Source organism: Geotrypetes seraphini, chromosome 9, assembly GCF_902459505.1.
Source record: "Geotrypetes seraphini chromosome 9, aGeoSer1.1, whole genome shotgun sequence".
NCBI classification, from domain to species: domain Eukaryota; kingdom Metazoa; phylum Chordata; class Amphibia; order Gymnophiona; family Dermophiidae; genus Geotrypetes; species Geotrypetes seraphini.
In genome coordinates this window covers 15,125,588-15,141,849 of record NC_047092.1, presented here as the reverse complement: position 1 = coordinate 15,141,849, position 16,262 = coordinate 15,125,588, and the positions used below count along the sequence as shown (strand labels likewise).

Below are 16,262 nucleotides of genomic sequence, written 5' to 3'. Positions count from 1 at the left end.
CCTCAGGGGACACTATTGAGAAATGTATAACACATAAAACATTTAAAATCACCATTTCAAATAAAGACACCTCCCTTGCCTTTTTTCTCTCACTATCTGTTCCCTAAGGCGTAGTGTTCTTCTGTCTTCGTTTTACACAGCACATCATGAGCTTCTAGTCCTATAAAACCAGAGCAGACATCTTAATCAGCAACACGGCATCTACAAAGCTAGAATTTCTGCTACAATGGAAAGCTTACGTCATTAGACTGGAATAAGCGAGTCATTGCAAAGAAGGCCTCCGTGGCTTCAGTGGTTCCAAAATGTTCACCCTGAGGGTAAAAACACAGCAGCCTCCATAACTAGTCAAAATATAACCCACACTCTGCTCACATCATCATCATAATGCAAAGAAGTCGTTTTCAGTTTTATAGAAGGAAACATTTGGTCTTACCTGATCATTTTCTTTCCAGACTACTCTGGCAGAACTCAAAGAATGCATGGGTTATGCCCATCTAAAAGCAGACAGAGCGAGTACAATGGTTTTTTGAACTCTGCCATATCTAGGAGTATAGTGCATTACATTAGTTATCTACGCCTCAGTATTTCTATAATAAAGCAAAAGTAAACTTTTCCCTATAAATCAGGGCCGCAATCCAGTCGAGTTTTCAATATTTCCACAATGAATATGTATGAGATCTATTAGCATACAATGAAGGCAGTGCATGCAAATAGATTTCATGCATATTCATTGGGGAAATCCTGAAAACCCAACTGGATTGTGGCTCTCGAGGAGGGACTTTGACACCCCTGCTATAAATTAAATCCCACTTAGGAAAGGAGACGGGTCCAGATCAAACACCTGGGGATCTCTAGGGAAAAACATGGTTCCAGTGCTATTCATCAAATATTATACTACGAATATAATCACATCAAATTGAAATGAATGGAAAACCAGGGTGGGGGAGGGATCATTTGATGGCCTAGACTTCAGCATTCCCAGCCCCAGTCAATTTTATCTAATTTTCTGTTGCCTGGTTTGCTGGTATCCATCAATTAAACATACCCTGCTTTTCTGATTCAGCTGTGCCAAAGTTTACGTACTAAGCTGAACTTTAAAATCTCTGCCAGCCAGGGGGTAAAAAAACCAAAGCCAAACCCCTCGTCTCTCTGTAAGATGATGGCAGGTAAATAGGATATCTCCATGCCAAACCCTGCTTCTGGAAATTCAATCTAAGGACCTCACTAAAGATACAGACACATGTATGGAACTTAAAATGGCCCAGATTGAAATCAAATTACTCTCTAACTTGAGCTGATATCTTAGGAGAGAAAAGTACAGATGCATGAGTAACAGCTGAAGGCTGAACACCGCACTATGAAAACCATCCAAACAGTGCAGCAAGAATATGAGAATCTTTAATAGAAGCGTTTAAGGGTGCAAATCCCAATACCTTCTTTGAAGGACTAATACTGTGTCTGCCAGGCCGGTTGCTAGTAAGTACCTTCGAGATTCAGGCTCTGTTGCATCACAAACAGAATGCATGGTTCCCAAGACCTCAGATATCAACAGAAATCCTTCAGACGGCCAGAGCTAAAGCTATTTGTATCTGATCTCAAAAAGCAGACGCTAGCTCATTGTAAGCAATTTTTTGGATACGAGAGATCAATTGAAGAAGCTTAAATGCGAGATACAGATAATTCTACTCGGCATGAATGATGACTGCAGTTAACATCATATGCATCTTCAAAGAGCCACTGGCATTACAGAAGTTGTTCAGCTATTGACACCAAAAGGAGGTCCAGAGAAAACCAAAAAAACTCTGTGGAGTGACGATGTTCCTAAATGGACTTTAGTTGAAAGTGTCAAAGTTCCAAAGGTACACTGAAATTATCCACATAAAATAAATTCATCTATAAAAATAAATCAGCCACATAAAGCCTTAAAGGACCTAGTCCGCTAGGGATACAGGACCTAACACGGTCCGTGTTTCGACAAAAAGTCTTCTTCAGGGATCTCTGGGGGTCCTATAAAGGTGAATACATGGGTGAGCCGGAAGTGAGACTGAAGAAGACTTTTTGTCGAAACGCGGACCGTGTTGGGTCCTGTATCCCTAGCGGACTAGTCCTTTAAGGCTTTTATGTGGATGAAATTATTTTATGTGGATGATTTCAGTGGACCTTTGGAACTTTGACACTTTCAAATAAAGTCCATTTAGGAACATCATCACTCCAGAGTTTTTTTGGTTTTCTCTGGATTTTCTTCTTTGTGGATATTTTGGGGTCAATTCCTTTTGGTTTTCAGCCAAAGGAGGTACCACTTGCAGCACTCACGCATTGGGCAGATTGATATGAAATGCCTTTTGACTCTAGAGTATGTAATCATATATTAATTCATTCAATTTTCTATACCACAGGTGTCAAAGTCGGTCCTCGAGGGCCAGAATCCAGTCGGGTTTTCAGGATTTCCCCAATGAATCTGCATGAGATCTATTTGCATGCACTGCTTTCAATGCATATTCATTGGGGAAATCCAGAAAACCCGACTGGATTCCGGCCCTCGAGGAGGGACTTTGACACCCCTGTTCTATACCATTCTCCCAGGGGAGCTCAGAACATTTTACATGAATTTATTGGGTACTAAAACTGAAGCGCGCTGGACACTGGCGCGTCGAGAAACCCATGGCGGCAGTTGTGTGCAGGACTAATGCGCGCTGCCGCTTCTGCCGGCTTCAGGCCTTCGGGTTTGCACTCTGAGGGGGGGGGGTGTGGGGGAACCCCCCAATACACTTAGAAGTCTTGGCACTCCTGATGGGGGTGGGGGTGGTTTGGGGGAACCCCCCCCCACTACACTGAAAACTCCCGAAGAAAGGAGAACTGGAGTTTTCAGTGTAGTGGGGGGGGGGGGGTAACCCCCACCCCCCCCCCGCAATGGGTGTGCCAGGACTGCCCCCTCAGAGTGCAAACTTGAAGGCCTGAAACCGGCAGAAGCAGCGCACAAATGTCACCATGGGATTGTCGATGCGCCAATGTCCGGTTCGCTTTTGACGGGTCACCATTTATTCAGGTACTCAAGCAGTGGGCTCACAATCTATCTAATATATAGTAGTATATTTACAAGAAACCCATTTAGTCTATTCACCATTAAACTGGTAAGATCACGGATAGGCACTTTTGGCCACCCACAAAAAGAATGGTGTAGCCATATTATATTAGACTTTTTTTCTTTTTTTTAAAAATATAAACACGCTTTCTTAATCTTCAGACAATGAGGGCTGGTGGATCAGTACACAGGTGACAATAGATCGCAAACCTCTTATCTTATTTAACCTTTATGGCTCCATGTTGATTCTCCTGCGCTTGGTTTCTTCAGCTTTGTTCAAAAATCACATTATAATAAATCGCAAGCACGTTTATCTCGAACGTGTCTGGTATTACCTGGTTCAGTAAGTACAGAATCTTTGTCAGAATATGTAGACATCTCCTGGGATTAATGGGAGTCTCGTTGAAGATACGAGCCTGCAATGAAAATCCGACCATTACTAACTAACCATTTCATCTACAGACTGGGACTTAAGCAAACTATCAGGAATCATTAGGAACACGGAGATGGGCTGCAATCCAGAAATCATAACATTAACCTGCAATTGAGAAGAAAATTCAGCTCGGCAATCTTATTAGTCAAATTGCATTTCTGTTTTTTCACAACTGACTGAATGTTTTCATATATTAGAGAAAGTTAAGGCAGGAGAACAGAAATCCATCGCGTTCAACCTACTTCAGGTGCCTGGCTCCAGTAGAGGGCTAAGAGAAATACTGTTGCAGTGAGCCCAAGTGTTCGCTTCCTTAGATCTAAGCCAGGGGTAGGGAACTCCGGTCCTCGAGAGCCGTATTCCAGTCGGGTTTTCAGGATTTCCCCCAATGAATATGAATATTGAAAGCAGTGCATGCAAATAGATCTCATGCATATTCATTGGGGAAATCCTGAAAACCCGACTAGAATACGGCTCTCGAGGACCGGCGTTCCCTACCCCTGATCTAAGCAGATCACATTAGCCACTGTTCTTTTCTAATCGGTAAGGAATTTAGGTATCAATACACAGAAATATAGGAACAGTATGGCAGATAAGGGCCAAATGGCCCACCCGAAGTAACCATTATCTTTTCCTCTCTCTAAGTCAGGGGTGGGCAACTCCGGTCCTTGAGGGCCAGAATCCAATCAGGTTTTCAGGATTTCCCCCAATGAATATGCATGAGATCTATTTGCATGCACTGCTTTCAATGCATATTCATTGGGGAAATCCTGAAAACCCGACTGGATTCCGGCCCTCGAGGACCGGAGTTGCCCACCCCTGCTCTAAGTAATCCCATGTGCCTATTCCAGGCTTTCTTGAATTCACTAAACACCAAAAATCCAGTGATGTGAAATATACTGTTTTATGGGGTGTCAGAAAGATCTCTTGAAGTATATACAACCTCAAAAGTTCTTAAGATCTTCATTCATCCCCTGTGACTTAATTATTACTTATATAGAAATTAATAACTTAGCTTTTTTTTCTTTATGTCTTTGTCTGTTTTTGTATATATATGTTTTTTTCAACTGCTTTCAGGTTTCTCTAGCGGTCAGCATAAATCGCTCCCCTGCCGACGCGTTTCGCCTATCTTTGTCAAGGCATGGGGTCTGATTCATTAAATGCTCCCTACTTTACTAGTCAGCGGCTTCTAAGAAGCCTAGTAAAGTAGTAAAGTACTACTAGTAAAGTAGGGAGCATTTAATGAAACAGACCCCTTGCTTTGACAAAGATAGGCGAAACGCGTCGGCAGGGGAGCGATTTATGCTGACCGCTAGAGAAAGCTGAAAGCAGTTGAAAAAAACATATATATACAAAAACAGACAAAGACATAAAGAAAAAGAAAAAAAAGCTAAGTTATTAATTTCTATATAAGTAATAATTAAGTCACAGGGGATGAATGAAGATCTTAAGAACTTTTGAGGTTGTATATACTTCATGAATCATCTGGTCTTGGGTTCACACTTTAGAATCACAGAATTTCTTGAATTCAGACACAGTCTCCGTCTCCACCACCTCTTCTTCCATTCCAGGAACCCCCGCGAATCTTGAAAAACCACGAATACGGTTTTTCATGGGGGAGACTGAAGAGGGCAGCGGGAGAGCAGCCGTAGCGCCACGAGTGCAGGAAATCACTCGCGGTATGCTCCGACCGCCTCTTCCTGCACTAAGTCGGGCCTTATCCAATCAGGAGCTGCGTGTCAAAGCAGCTCCTGATTGGATAAGGCCCGACTTAGTGCAGGAAGAGGCGGTCGGAGCATACCGTGAGTGATTTCCTGCACTTGCAGCACTCCGGCTGCTCTCTCCTGCCTCTCCCGCTGCCCTCTTCTTGTTGGCGGTTCGCGGTCGGAAAATACCACGAATGACCGGGACCGCGAACGACCGGGGGAACACTGTAGATCTTATTTTTAGGGAACCAATGACCAATCCTAAACCCACAGCATCTTTCTATCTCCCGCCGACCCTTCCAGCTCTCCCTCCCCACGCCGACCGCGAGACCGACATACCATTACCTTCTTCCAAACGGCAGCGTCACGGCAGCAATCTAAATGGGCTGCTTCGGGCCTTCTACCTCCAAGGCATTGCTGATGACATCATCAGTGATGCGGCAGAGAAATGCCCCGGGAGAAGGCACGAAGCAGAACATTTAGATTGCTGCTGTGACGCTATTGTTTGGAAGAAGGTAATGGTATGTCAATCTCGCAGTCGGCGTGGGGAGGGAGAGATGGAAGGGTCAGCGGGGGGAGAGTGCACGGGGGGAAGGGAAGTGCTGCTGTCTGCGAATCCAGTGCTTCGACTAGGGCTTATTTTTGGGGTAGGTCTTATTTTCAGAAAAACACGGTAGTTCTATAAGAGAGCATTGCAAGGGGTATACAAGTCAGTGAAGCAGGGGAAGGATATGAATGTATCACCTATAGCAGTGTCTCTCAAACTTTAACTCTGGCACACTAAACGGAGCAAATGTTTTTTGCGGCACATTATAATTGAAATGATAAAATTGGAAAACCAACAAACAGTTAAATTTGAGAGTTATTTAAAGTTCTTTAATCTATGTATGGGTAATTGTAACAATGGTCAAACTAAAGTAGACAGAATAGAACTGCTAATCAATGCAATGGATGTGCTTGTTTTTGAGTGCAAATTAACTCAAAATGCGGCTCAATAGTCAACAAAAAAAAACACACATTTCATCATCCACCATCTGCAGTTCTCTTTTTTTTGGTTTAATTTCTGTCAGCTGAAAATCCAAGTTTGCAAAGATAAGAAGATCCAAACGGTAACAAAGCCTTGATTACTTTGTTGCTCAAGTTAGAACAACTTCTGCATGAAAAATTTAAAATGACTTGCCGTTAGTTTTCAAGGACCAATCACACCAAAGAATGATGTTTGTCTGGGCAACTGTATCCTTATGCACTCAGATGCTCATAACATTGATGGACTTTTGCATGTCATCTATTCCAGTATATACTTATGAAGGGAATTTTTAAAAATAAAGTAAAATTCTGGAATCTCTCATGGCACACCTGGAATTTCATTGGGCACTGTGCCATGGCACACAGTTTGAGAGACCCTGCCTTATAGAATACTAAATTGCATGCAGTGCTTGGTGTTACTTAGGTGTGCCAACTTACAAAAGCCATGAACTTGGCATTATAGTGGGATATACCGCCCATGCCTTTGTATGCATAAGGCCTGCATTGCTTAACTGAGGCCTGTGAACCAAACTGACTAAACCAGGAGCCATCTTTTAAGGACAATACTGTAATGGCTATTAAAAGGCTTCCGGCAACCAAAGAGTTGACCCCTTGAATCCACAAAAGAATAAAAATCCAAAACAAAAAAAGTCTGCAAAGTCTGATGTTATCGATGCAGGCTTTATTATAACGAGAAGGTAACCCACAACCTTTGAAACATCCACACTTTAAATCACTGAACATGGACATTCTTAGAACATCTGTGTTGTCTCTCTCTCTGGTGTGAAACCTAGAGTGAGATTTACACATTGACACTGGTATGTGGTAATCTTGCTGACCATCTTCTAAGTTGTCAGCAGTACCAGCTTTGATAAGGAGGGCCATCTACAAGGCCTTAGGCCTCGTTATGTTATCTACAGGACAAGCACTCCTATGCCAAGCTAATGACAATTACCATCTGGGCAGCTCAGTGATCCTATTGGTAAGGACCATTCCTCATGCACTGTCCATGCGCCCATCTTTCATGCCAGCAGAATTTGTGTTCCTAGCTGAGCCAATCAAAGACTTGTTCTATACATGATACGATGTCCTCTACATCATGTACTCTTGCTGGACAAGAGAAGGTAGTTTGGAGGGAGGAGATTTAATACAGAGAAAGACAGGATCTTCAGATGTCAAAAATGGGTCTGGTATTCAGTTTCACTAGAATATTAAAATATCCAAAAACTAGGCCAGTGTATCTCAAAATAGTCCTGGGGACTAGTACCTCCTTGCCAGTCAGGATATCCACAATGAATATAAATGAAAGAAATTTGCATGTGATGGAGGCAATGTATGTAAATCAAGTTTATGAATGTTCATAGTGGATATCCTGAATACCTGACTGGCAAGGGGGTGTTCCAGGACCGAGTTGAGAAACACTGATTTAAATCGAATCCACCCTAGCACTCCATAAGTTAAATGCCCTAAAGCAGTGGTTCTTAAGCCTGTCCTGAGGGATCCCCAGCCAGTTGAATTTTCAAGATATTCCCAATGAATATGCACGAGGCAGGTTTACATATAATAGGAGGTGATAGGCATGTAAATCTGCCTCATGCATATTCATTAGGGATATCTTGAAAACCCGACTGGTTGGGAGTCCCCCAGGACAGGCTTAAGAACCATTGCTCTAAATTTTCTACTTTCAATCAGTCAAGCTTTGCTTTTACGCACGGCAACATGGTAGGTTGTGGAATCATGATCAGAACAAAAACTTAATTAACCTATCCCACTCAAATACAAATTGGCACTATAAAGTCATATCTTCTGGATTATTTTGATATTGTACATGACTCCCTAGCGGCTGTCCATTAGTTAGATAAAGTTCTCTCTTATCCTATTATTAAGTCAATTCATGCACCCTTGTGGGTTATTAGTTTGGTTGTAAAACTATTCATTGGCCTGTCGGAATAAAGTAAATTAGAAGACCTCACCAATACCAACTTAATTAGTTCTTGAAAAGTTGTGCAACAAATATTCTCTTCTTTCGTCCCAGCATTTTCAATTTTTACAACTCAATTCTTATAAGTGAAAGAATTATATATAAACTGTTCTTCTTTATCACCTGAATTATTCAAAACAACATTAGAAGCCTTGCATCTTGGTAAAGCTACCTCCAGATTTTGGGGTTGGGAGGGGGTGGGGCGGGGTGACATCAGGGGTTTTGTTGTTCTGCAGATTGCCTGCCTGTACTGTTGTTGGATTTTCCTGATGTTTTGCTGTGCTGTTTTTTTCTTGTCATAAATAAACAATTGCAAAAAAACAGAAGTTACAAAATCTCTGGGAGTCAAATATTAGACATTATCTTTCTGCTGAACAATGGAATGATTTTTGTCTCTTTCTCGGACATTCTGGCCCATTTAGATGAGATCTATTAAGTTGTAATTGTGAACTTATGAACATAGTATTAGTTTTTTTTTTCCTGAAATGTAGCTTACAAGTAGATTTCCTTTCTATTCTGTTTCTCTCTCTGCTGTCTTGGGTCTACAATTCCAGGGGCTTTTGCTGTATTCATATCATGTTAGTTTCCTAATAATTGTTTTTCCCCTTAATGCTGCCGTTCTGGAGGTTTGCTTGATTGTAATTTGAAATACTATCTTTTTTTGTAAGCAGATTAAGAAGTGTCTTTTTTCACAGTGGCACCAGTCCATGGAAAGCTACACCATGCACTGTGTTGTAAATTGTACGATTTTTACTTTAACTCTGAACAAACATCAATTGGATTACATACATTTTTCACACAAGACTGCTCGACTTTCTTTTTTTTTTCCAGAATTTCCTAGTACAGTTTTGCATTAGGTTATTTTCTACATGGTATTTAGAAATGTAATTTGCTCAGATCTATGACTGGTTCAAAATCAAATCTGAACAGATGCTGTTAGCTGCCTTTAACGCAAAACTTTGGAAAGACGGAATAAACATAAAATAGAAAGATGGAACACCATCCAATCAATTCAAATATTTCTAGAAGACCAATGAACCGCCACTGCATTTTAATTCCTACCTCTTGAAGGACCGTGCTTTTCTCCAAGTGCTGAAACGGATTGGAGCCACTACCTATATAACACAAAAACAGAGAATATCAAGGACAGATAGGCATGTAAACACTCATGTCCAGCACTGGAAGAAATCCTATTCAATGGTGACATGGATGCAAGAGGAGATACGAGGGTATATCAAAAATTAAAGGCAAAACGGCTTTAAAAAAAGTAACTGTGAGCAACTGAACATATCCACATAGTCCATATTTTTCCACATAGTCTCAATGAAAGATGACACTTTTTTTTTTTTTTTAAATGTATTTATAGCTTTCAACTTAAATATCAAGCATTAAACTTGTACAGAAAGAAATTAAACCTAGAACATTCTCCAACATTCCAATAAAGTCGGCAATTTAACAATAAAGAAAACAATAGCACAGGTTTAATTTTACTCAAGTCCTCAAGTTGGATCCAAGATTTAAACACTTGGCGAGAAACCTAAGAAAATACAATTAGAAATTAAGACTTAAAGCCGAGAGTAAAATGTATAACAATCTAGTGAGCTTAAGATTTTTCTTTATCCAACCGGGAGAGTGACAAGAAGGTAGTTAATTGAAACAGTTCAAAGAAGACATACTTATTCGCTTGGTGATACACAATACACTTAAAGGGATGCTGCAAGTAAAAAGTAGCCCCCAAAGCTAAGACTCCTGGCTTAAGTAGAAGAAAATCACGCTTACGCTTCTGCGCCTCATGTGATAAATCGGGAAACATCTGTATTTTTTGCCTATTCTTAAAGAATAAACTCAGAATCCATGCCTTATCTGGTTGAAGAGCTACTGATATTATTAATGTTGCTGGGGTCGCAATTTCTTTATCTGCTTCATGATTGCTAGACTTTGATGTTGAGCTTGATTACTAGAAGGTAGGTAGTAAGCCTGAGAGAGTGGAGGTAAAAGTTCCTCCGAGACTCCCAAAACTTCCTTTAAGTATCTTTTGATCATTTCTCTAGGAGTCACCATAGCGACCTTAGGAAAATTTTACCAATCCATGCTTTGTTTTCTAAAGTTTCAACTTTCCTCCTAAGATTTATATTGTCTTTAATTAAGGTCTCTTGAATCTGTTTGGAGGAAATTAGATCTTATTCAACTTTCTGAATGCTGGATTTAGAGCCAATCAATTCTGTCTTAATTTCTTTCAAGTCTCTTGTGTGCTCAATCAGTTTCCCTTCTATACAATGAAAAAGGGGATTTATGGCTTTACCAAAATTAGCCACAAGATCCCAGAGTGCCTCTAGATCAGGGGTCTCCAACTCAAACCCTTTGCAGGGCCACATTTTGGATTTCTAGGTACTTGGAGGGCCTCAGAAAAAAAAGAGTTAGGGCTCCTTTTACAAAGCCGCGCTAGCCAAAAAACTACCGCCTGCTCAAGAGGAGCATGGCCGGCAAATTAGCATGTGCTATTACGCACGTTAAACCGCTAACGCGGCTTCGTAACAGGAGCCCTTAATGTCTTATTAAAGAAATGACAATTTTGCATGAGGTAAAACTCTTTATACTGTAGTTTATAAATCTTTCCTTTTGGCTAAGTCTTAATAATAATATTGTAATTTATAGCTAAAGAGACAGATGATCAAGAAACTGTTTTATTTTACTTTTGTGATTCTGATAAACATAGGGCTCCTTTTACGAAGGCACGTTAGCAGTTTAATGCGCGTAATACCGCGCGCTAGCCGCTACCGCCTCCTTTTAAGCTGGCGGTAGTTTTTCGGCTAGCGCAGGGGTTAGCGTGTGATGAAAAGTCACGCGTGTTAAACCCGCTAACGCGCCTTCGTAAAAGGAGCTCATAGTCTCCATATTTAGTACCATATTTGAAATTGTTTAAATCAACGAAGTATACCAGAAATTCGGGGATGTTCATTTTCCCTACCCCAAGGGCATGTCGCTATAAAATATTCTTTGATAGGACGTTAGAAAATCAGGCCGGGAAAGTGAATTCTTGGATAAGTCCACTGATTGCTCAGGCTCACTCTTACCCTATATTTAGGAAATTACTAAAAACACATTTATTTGATAAACAAGAATGATGATTTTTAGCATAAGCTTTTTTTTTAAATGATTTTTATTAGGTTGTGCCTGTAACCTTTTCTTTTAACTAGGTTGTATTAATTGAGATATTAATTACTGTATGTCAGAAATTGTATTTTAACCATGATGTATAATTCTGCCCATAGAAATGTGTAAGTGACGGAATTTATTAACTGAAATGTTTTTTTAATTATACTGTTGTGAACCGCCTGGAACTATTGTCAGGACGGTATACAAGAAAATAAATAATAATAATAATTATTATTATTATAAACGTACCGAGGGCCTCAAAATAGTACCGCGAGTTTGAGCCCACCGCTCTACACAAACCTCGGCCACCCGCGCAACAGCCAAGCCCAGGCCAGCTCCTCCGGGCATCAGCCGCCGCATTCCTCCCTGCCCCGTCGGGCTGCGCGTGCAGGACAGGTCGAGGCTTGGCGGCCTACTCGGGCCCCGCCCCCCAACACAGACCTACCGGACTCCTCGTCCTTCTTGTCAAATTTCTTGATCATCTCTGGCTCCCACCCCGCAGCGCCTCAAGAAGGAAGAGAAGACCCCCCCTCCTCCACTCCGGCGACGCAAACGTCACTCGCCGGAAATCCCACCCCTTTCATCACGCGGCCCAATCGCTGGCTTTAGTCATTTACCGGAAACAAGCGCCTTTCCGCCACACGGCCCAATCACTGTGTGTGAACTTGCGGAAGCCCTCATCTTCTCATACGAGGAGGCCGCCCCTTCCCCTCTCACAGTCCAACCATTGACTGCCGCTAGCGAAAACCACACCTTTTCTCGTGGAGACCCCGCCCCCATCTCACAGTCCAACTATTGAATGCCGCAGGCGAAAACCACACCTTTTCTCGAGGAGACCCCGCCCCCATCTCACAGTCCAACTATTGACTGCCGCTGGCGAAAATCACACCTTTCCTCGTGGAGATCCCGCCCCCTCCATCTCACAGTCCAACCATTGACTACCGCTGGCGAAAACCACACCTTTCCTCCTGGAGATCCCGCCCCCCTTCATCTCACAGTCGTTGATTGCCGCAGGCGAAAACCACATCTTTCCTCGTGGAGATCCCGCCCCCCTCCATCTCACAGTCCAACCATTGACTGCCGCTGGCAAAAACCACGCCTTTCCTCGTGGAGATCCCGCCCCCTTCCATCTCACAGTCCAACCATCCATCTCACAGTCCAACCATTGACTGCCGCTGGCGAAAACCACACCTTTCCTCCTAGAGATCCCGCCCCCTTCCATCTCACAGTCCAACCATTGACTGCCGCTGGCGAAAACCACACCTTTCCTCGTGGAGATCCCGCCCCCCTTCATCTCACAGTCCAACCATTGACTGCCGCTGGCAAAAACCACGCCTTTCCTCGTGGAGATCCCGCCCCCTTCCATCTCACAGTCCAATCATTGACTGCCGCTGGCGAAAACCACGCCTATCGGCGTGGTCTCAACCAATGACCGCAGCCAATGACCGCACTTCGGCTTTCTGCAGGTTACTTAGCAGCTCATGATTTCTTAGTAATGCAAAACGGTTCCATTGCTGAGGTGGTCAGTGGTTGATGTTTCTCTGCGTTTTAAAGACCTCTGAGAGACAATTGGTAACCAGGAGGTCTCAGAAGTGAAATATGAAAGTCAATAAAGAGGCTAAATCCTGTGCATTTATGCGACTTCTATGGCAGTGGTTCCCAACCCTGTCCTGGAGGACCACCAGGCCAATCGGGTTTTCAGGATAACCCTAATGAAGCATGGAGCAGATTTGCATGCCTGTCACCTTCATTATATGCAAATCTCTCTCATGCATATTCATTAGGGCTATCCTGAAAACCCGATTGGCCTGGTGGTCCTCCAGGACAGGGTTGGGAACCACTGTTCTATGGTGTGGAATAATGGGGCCACATATCCTACCTACAGACGCCTATGGAGACTATAAATACCACACAAACAACTGTTTACCTCGTTTAAAGTGTCAAAAACTACACAACCCCCCCCCCTTACTGGTGAAGGAAATTAAGTGCAAGGAGATTTAATTTATTAATCTCTAGGGCAGGGGTGTCAAAGTCCCTCCTCGAGGGCCGCAATCCAGTCGGGTTTTCAGGATTTCCCCAATGAATATGCATGAGATCTATTAGCATACAATGAAAGCAGTGCATGCAAATAGATCTCATGCATATTCATTGGGGAAATCCTGAAAACCCGACTGGATTGCGGCCCTCGAGGAGGAACTTTGACACCCCTGCTGTAGGGGGTAAAGAGCCTCAGAATAGGGAGCTTATGTACCCAATTCGGCTATTATTGTGAATAAATTAACTGGCTAGATAGATTGTGAGCCCACCAGGACAGATAGGGAAAATGCTCAAGTACCTGATTGCAAAACCACTTAGATAACCTTGATAGGCGGTATATAAAAACCTAATAAACTTGCTTCTGTTCCCGTCACAGGCTTAGACCCCCCTCTGCTTCCTCCTCCTCTACTCCCCCCTACAGAGAGAGTAATAAATTAAATCTCCTTACATTTCAGTGGGCTATAAATACCAGACATTGCAGTAGAGTGCAATATAGAGGAAGCACGCCGTGGAAACAAAATGCCGTTACAGTGCTAGCGCAGTGTCTCAGACTTTTTTTTTTTAGCTCCTCCACACTAAGGGCTCCTTTTACAAAGCTGCGTTAGCAGTTTTAGCACGCATGCTAGACGCTAACACCAGCATTGAGCTGGTGTTAGTTCTAGCCGGGTAGCGTGGGTTTAGTGCGTGCTATAATTACGCACGGGCTAAAAAACACTATCGCAGCATTGTAAAAGGAGCCCTAAATGGAGCAAATGTTTTTTGCAGCACATTATAACTGAAATTCTAAAATTGCATAAAACCAACAAAAAAATTAAAATTGAGAGTTATTTATTTGAAGTTCTTTAAGCTATGTAAGAGTAATTGTAACAAAGGTCAAACTAAAGTAGATTGAATAGTGCAAATTAACTTAAAATGCTGCGCCATAGTCTCAGCCACTATCTGCATCCGTTCTCTTATTTTCGATTCAATTTCTGTCAGAGCTGAAAGTCAAAGTTTGCCAAGATAAAAAGATCCATTCCAAACGGTAACAAAGACTTGATTAATTCATTGCTCAAGTTAGGATAATTACTGTATAAAAAATAAAACCAAAATGACTCGCTGCTAGTTTTCAAGGACCAATCACAGCCAAAGAATGGGCAGTTGCATCTTTACTGTATGCAGTTGCTCATAACATTGACAAACTCTTGTGTATGCAACCTGCATGTCATTTATTCTAGTACAGGGGTAGGCAACTCCGGTCCTCGAGGGCCGTATTCCAATCAGTTTTTCAGAATTTCCCTAATGAATATGCATTGAAAGCAGTGCATGTAAATAGATCTCATGCATATTCATTGAGGAAATCCTGAAAACCCGATTGGATTACGGCCCTCGAGAACCAGAGTTGCCCTTGTCTGTTCTAGTACATACTTATGAAGTGAATTTTAAAAACTAAAGTAAAATTCTGGAATGTCTCATGGCACACTACAAGTTGAGAGATACTGTGCTAGCACTGCCTCCAAGTCTCAGTCCAGGAAAGCTCACTAAGAGAAATGTTTCATTTCAAGCACAGAATCTGGTGCCCAACTAAACACCTTGTAATGAAGCGAGAGGCACCCAATACATCATACAAAGTGCCAGATTTTAAAAAGCCATCCGTACCCCTGGACATGTCCTCAAAAGGAGAACATGTCTGGAGAAATCTGGATGTCTGTAACCCTAGCCACACATCTTCAGTTATGAAGAACTCTTTTGATACAACAGATCCTGACTTTGAGGCAGAGATTGGTCCAGAGATGACCACTCCTGACACCAAAGTTGTGTCTTCATCCCATCAACCAGCTGATGAAAGACCAGACAACATCATCAAAGTGCTACCAAAGGGGCAGAGCTTCAGATCTAGACTGCTTACCAACTTTCAAAGCAGAAGGTACAGACTTGGTACATGCTTTTCATATAGGTAGAATCTGGCTTGAAAAGGACACATTAGGTTGATAATCTCCTCTAAGGACAATTCTAACAATTGCCGGCGTATATCACTCATATAGTAGGTGGAGAGGGGTTGTGGTGATCTCCTACACATACAGATAAGCTTGTACAGTGCCTTTTGTTAGTAGCCCTGTGTGGTTTAGCAAAATATTGGAAGGAAGTTGTGTCCCAGTCCTGTCTAGAGTGGTTAAACAGAGTCTCGGACTGTTAATACAATGGAAAAGTTAACCTATGCCTTGCAGTAAAAGAAAGATAGCTTTCAACAGATATGGGACCCTACATCTGTTAAGATTTCTGAGTTACTTACCTTTAAATGTGTACTAAAATAAAATCAGATGTGTGCAACTGGCCATTAAACAGAGTTCAGAGAAGTTACAACACAATATATTAGCTACAGATTTATCCAGATATTGTAAGGAGAGATGACATGTATTCTACTGTTCCCTTTCTCTGGTGTGTGTAACTGAAATGTTGAAGACTCCATCTGTGCACGTCCACGTCATGGGCGTCGGAATGGGGGAGGCCCCGGGGGCTGTGGCCTCCCCAAAAATTGGCGGTTGGAGGAGTTGGTTATGGGTGGCTCGACTCCCCCCACCTACCTCCTGACGGTCGCTGTAATTTTAAGTCTTTGGACAGCCACCGCGCAGCATCAACCAGTGTCACTGCAGAAGGAACACTTCCAGGGCATGTCTGCTTGTTGACGCTGCACGTTGGCTGTCCGAAGTCTTAAACACAGCGACTTGGAGGAAATGGGTGGGGGGAGTTGGGAGCTGTAGAGAGATGTGCTGCAGGTCCTGCTGGGTGGAGCCTTTGGGTCCCCCCCCCCCAAAACAAAAAAGCATTCCACTACCTATGGTCCATGTCCTTCCTTGACCCCCA

At 42.5% G+C, this 16,262-nt stretch overlaps 1 protein-coding gene across 2 annotated transcripts in view; it reads right to left on the bottom strand.

Annotated features, from left to right (window-relative positions):
• Nucleotides 1-12,077, bottom strand: part of COPG2 (COPI coat complex subunit gamma 2) — a 60,858-nt gene extending 48,781 nt beyond the window's left edge. Inside the window, exons 1-4 of one of the 2 annotated variants that reach the window (XM_033958599.1) lie at nucleotides 11,999-12,077; nucleotides 9,288-9,340; nucleotides 3,418-3,498; nucleotides 240-311 (exon numbers count right to left, since the gene is read on the bottom strand). In XM_033958599.1, the coding sequence (XP_033814490.1) occupies nucleotides 240-311; nucleotides 3,418-3,498; nucleotides 9,288-9,340; nucleotides 11,999-12,062 (270 nt within the window). In that variant the 5' untranslated portion in view covers nucleotides 12,063-12,077. Of the gene's footprint in view, nucleotides 1-239; nucleotides 312-3,417; nucleotides 3,499-9,287; nucleotides 9,341-11,826; nucleotides 11,941-11,998 lie in introns of those variants that run through there. The other variant, XM_033958601.1, reaches the window with a different exon arrangement.
• Nucleotides 12,078-16,262: the final 4,185 nt, after the last annotated feature.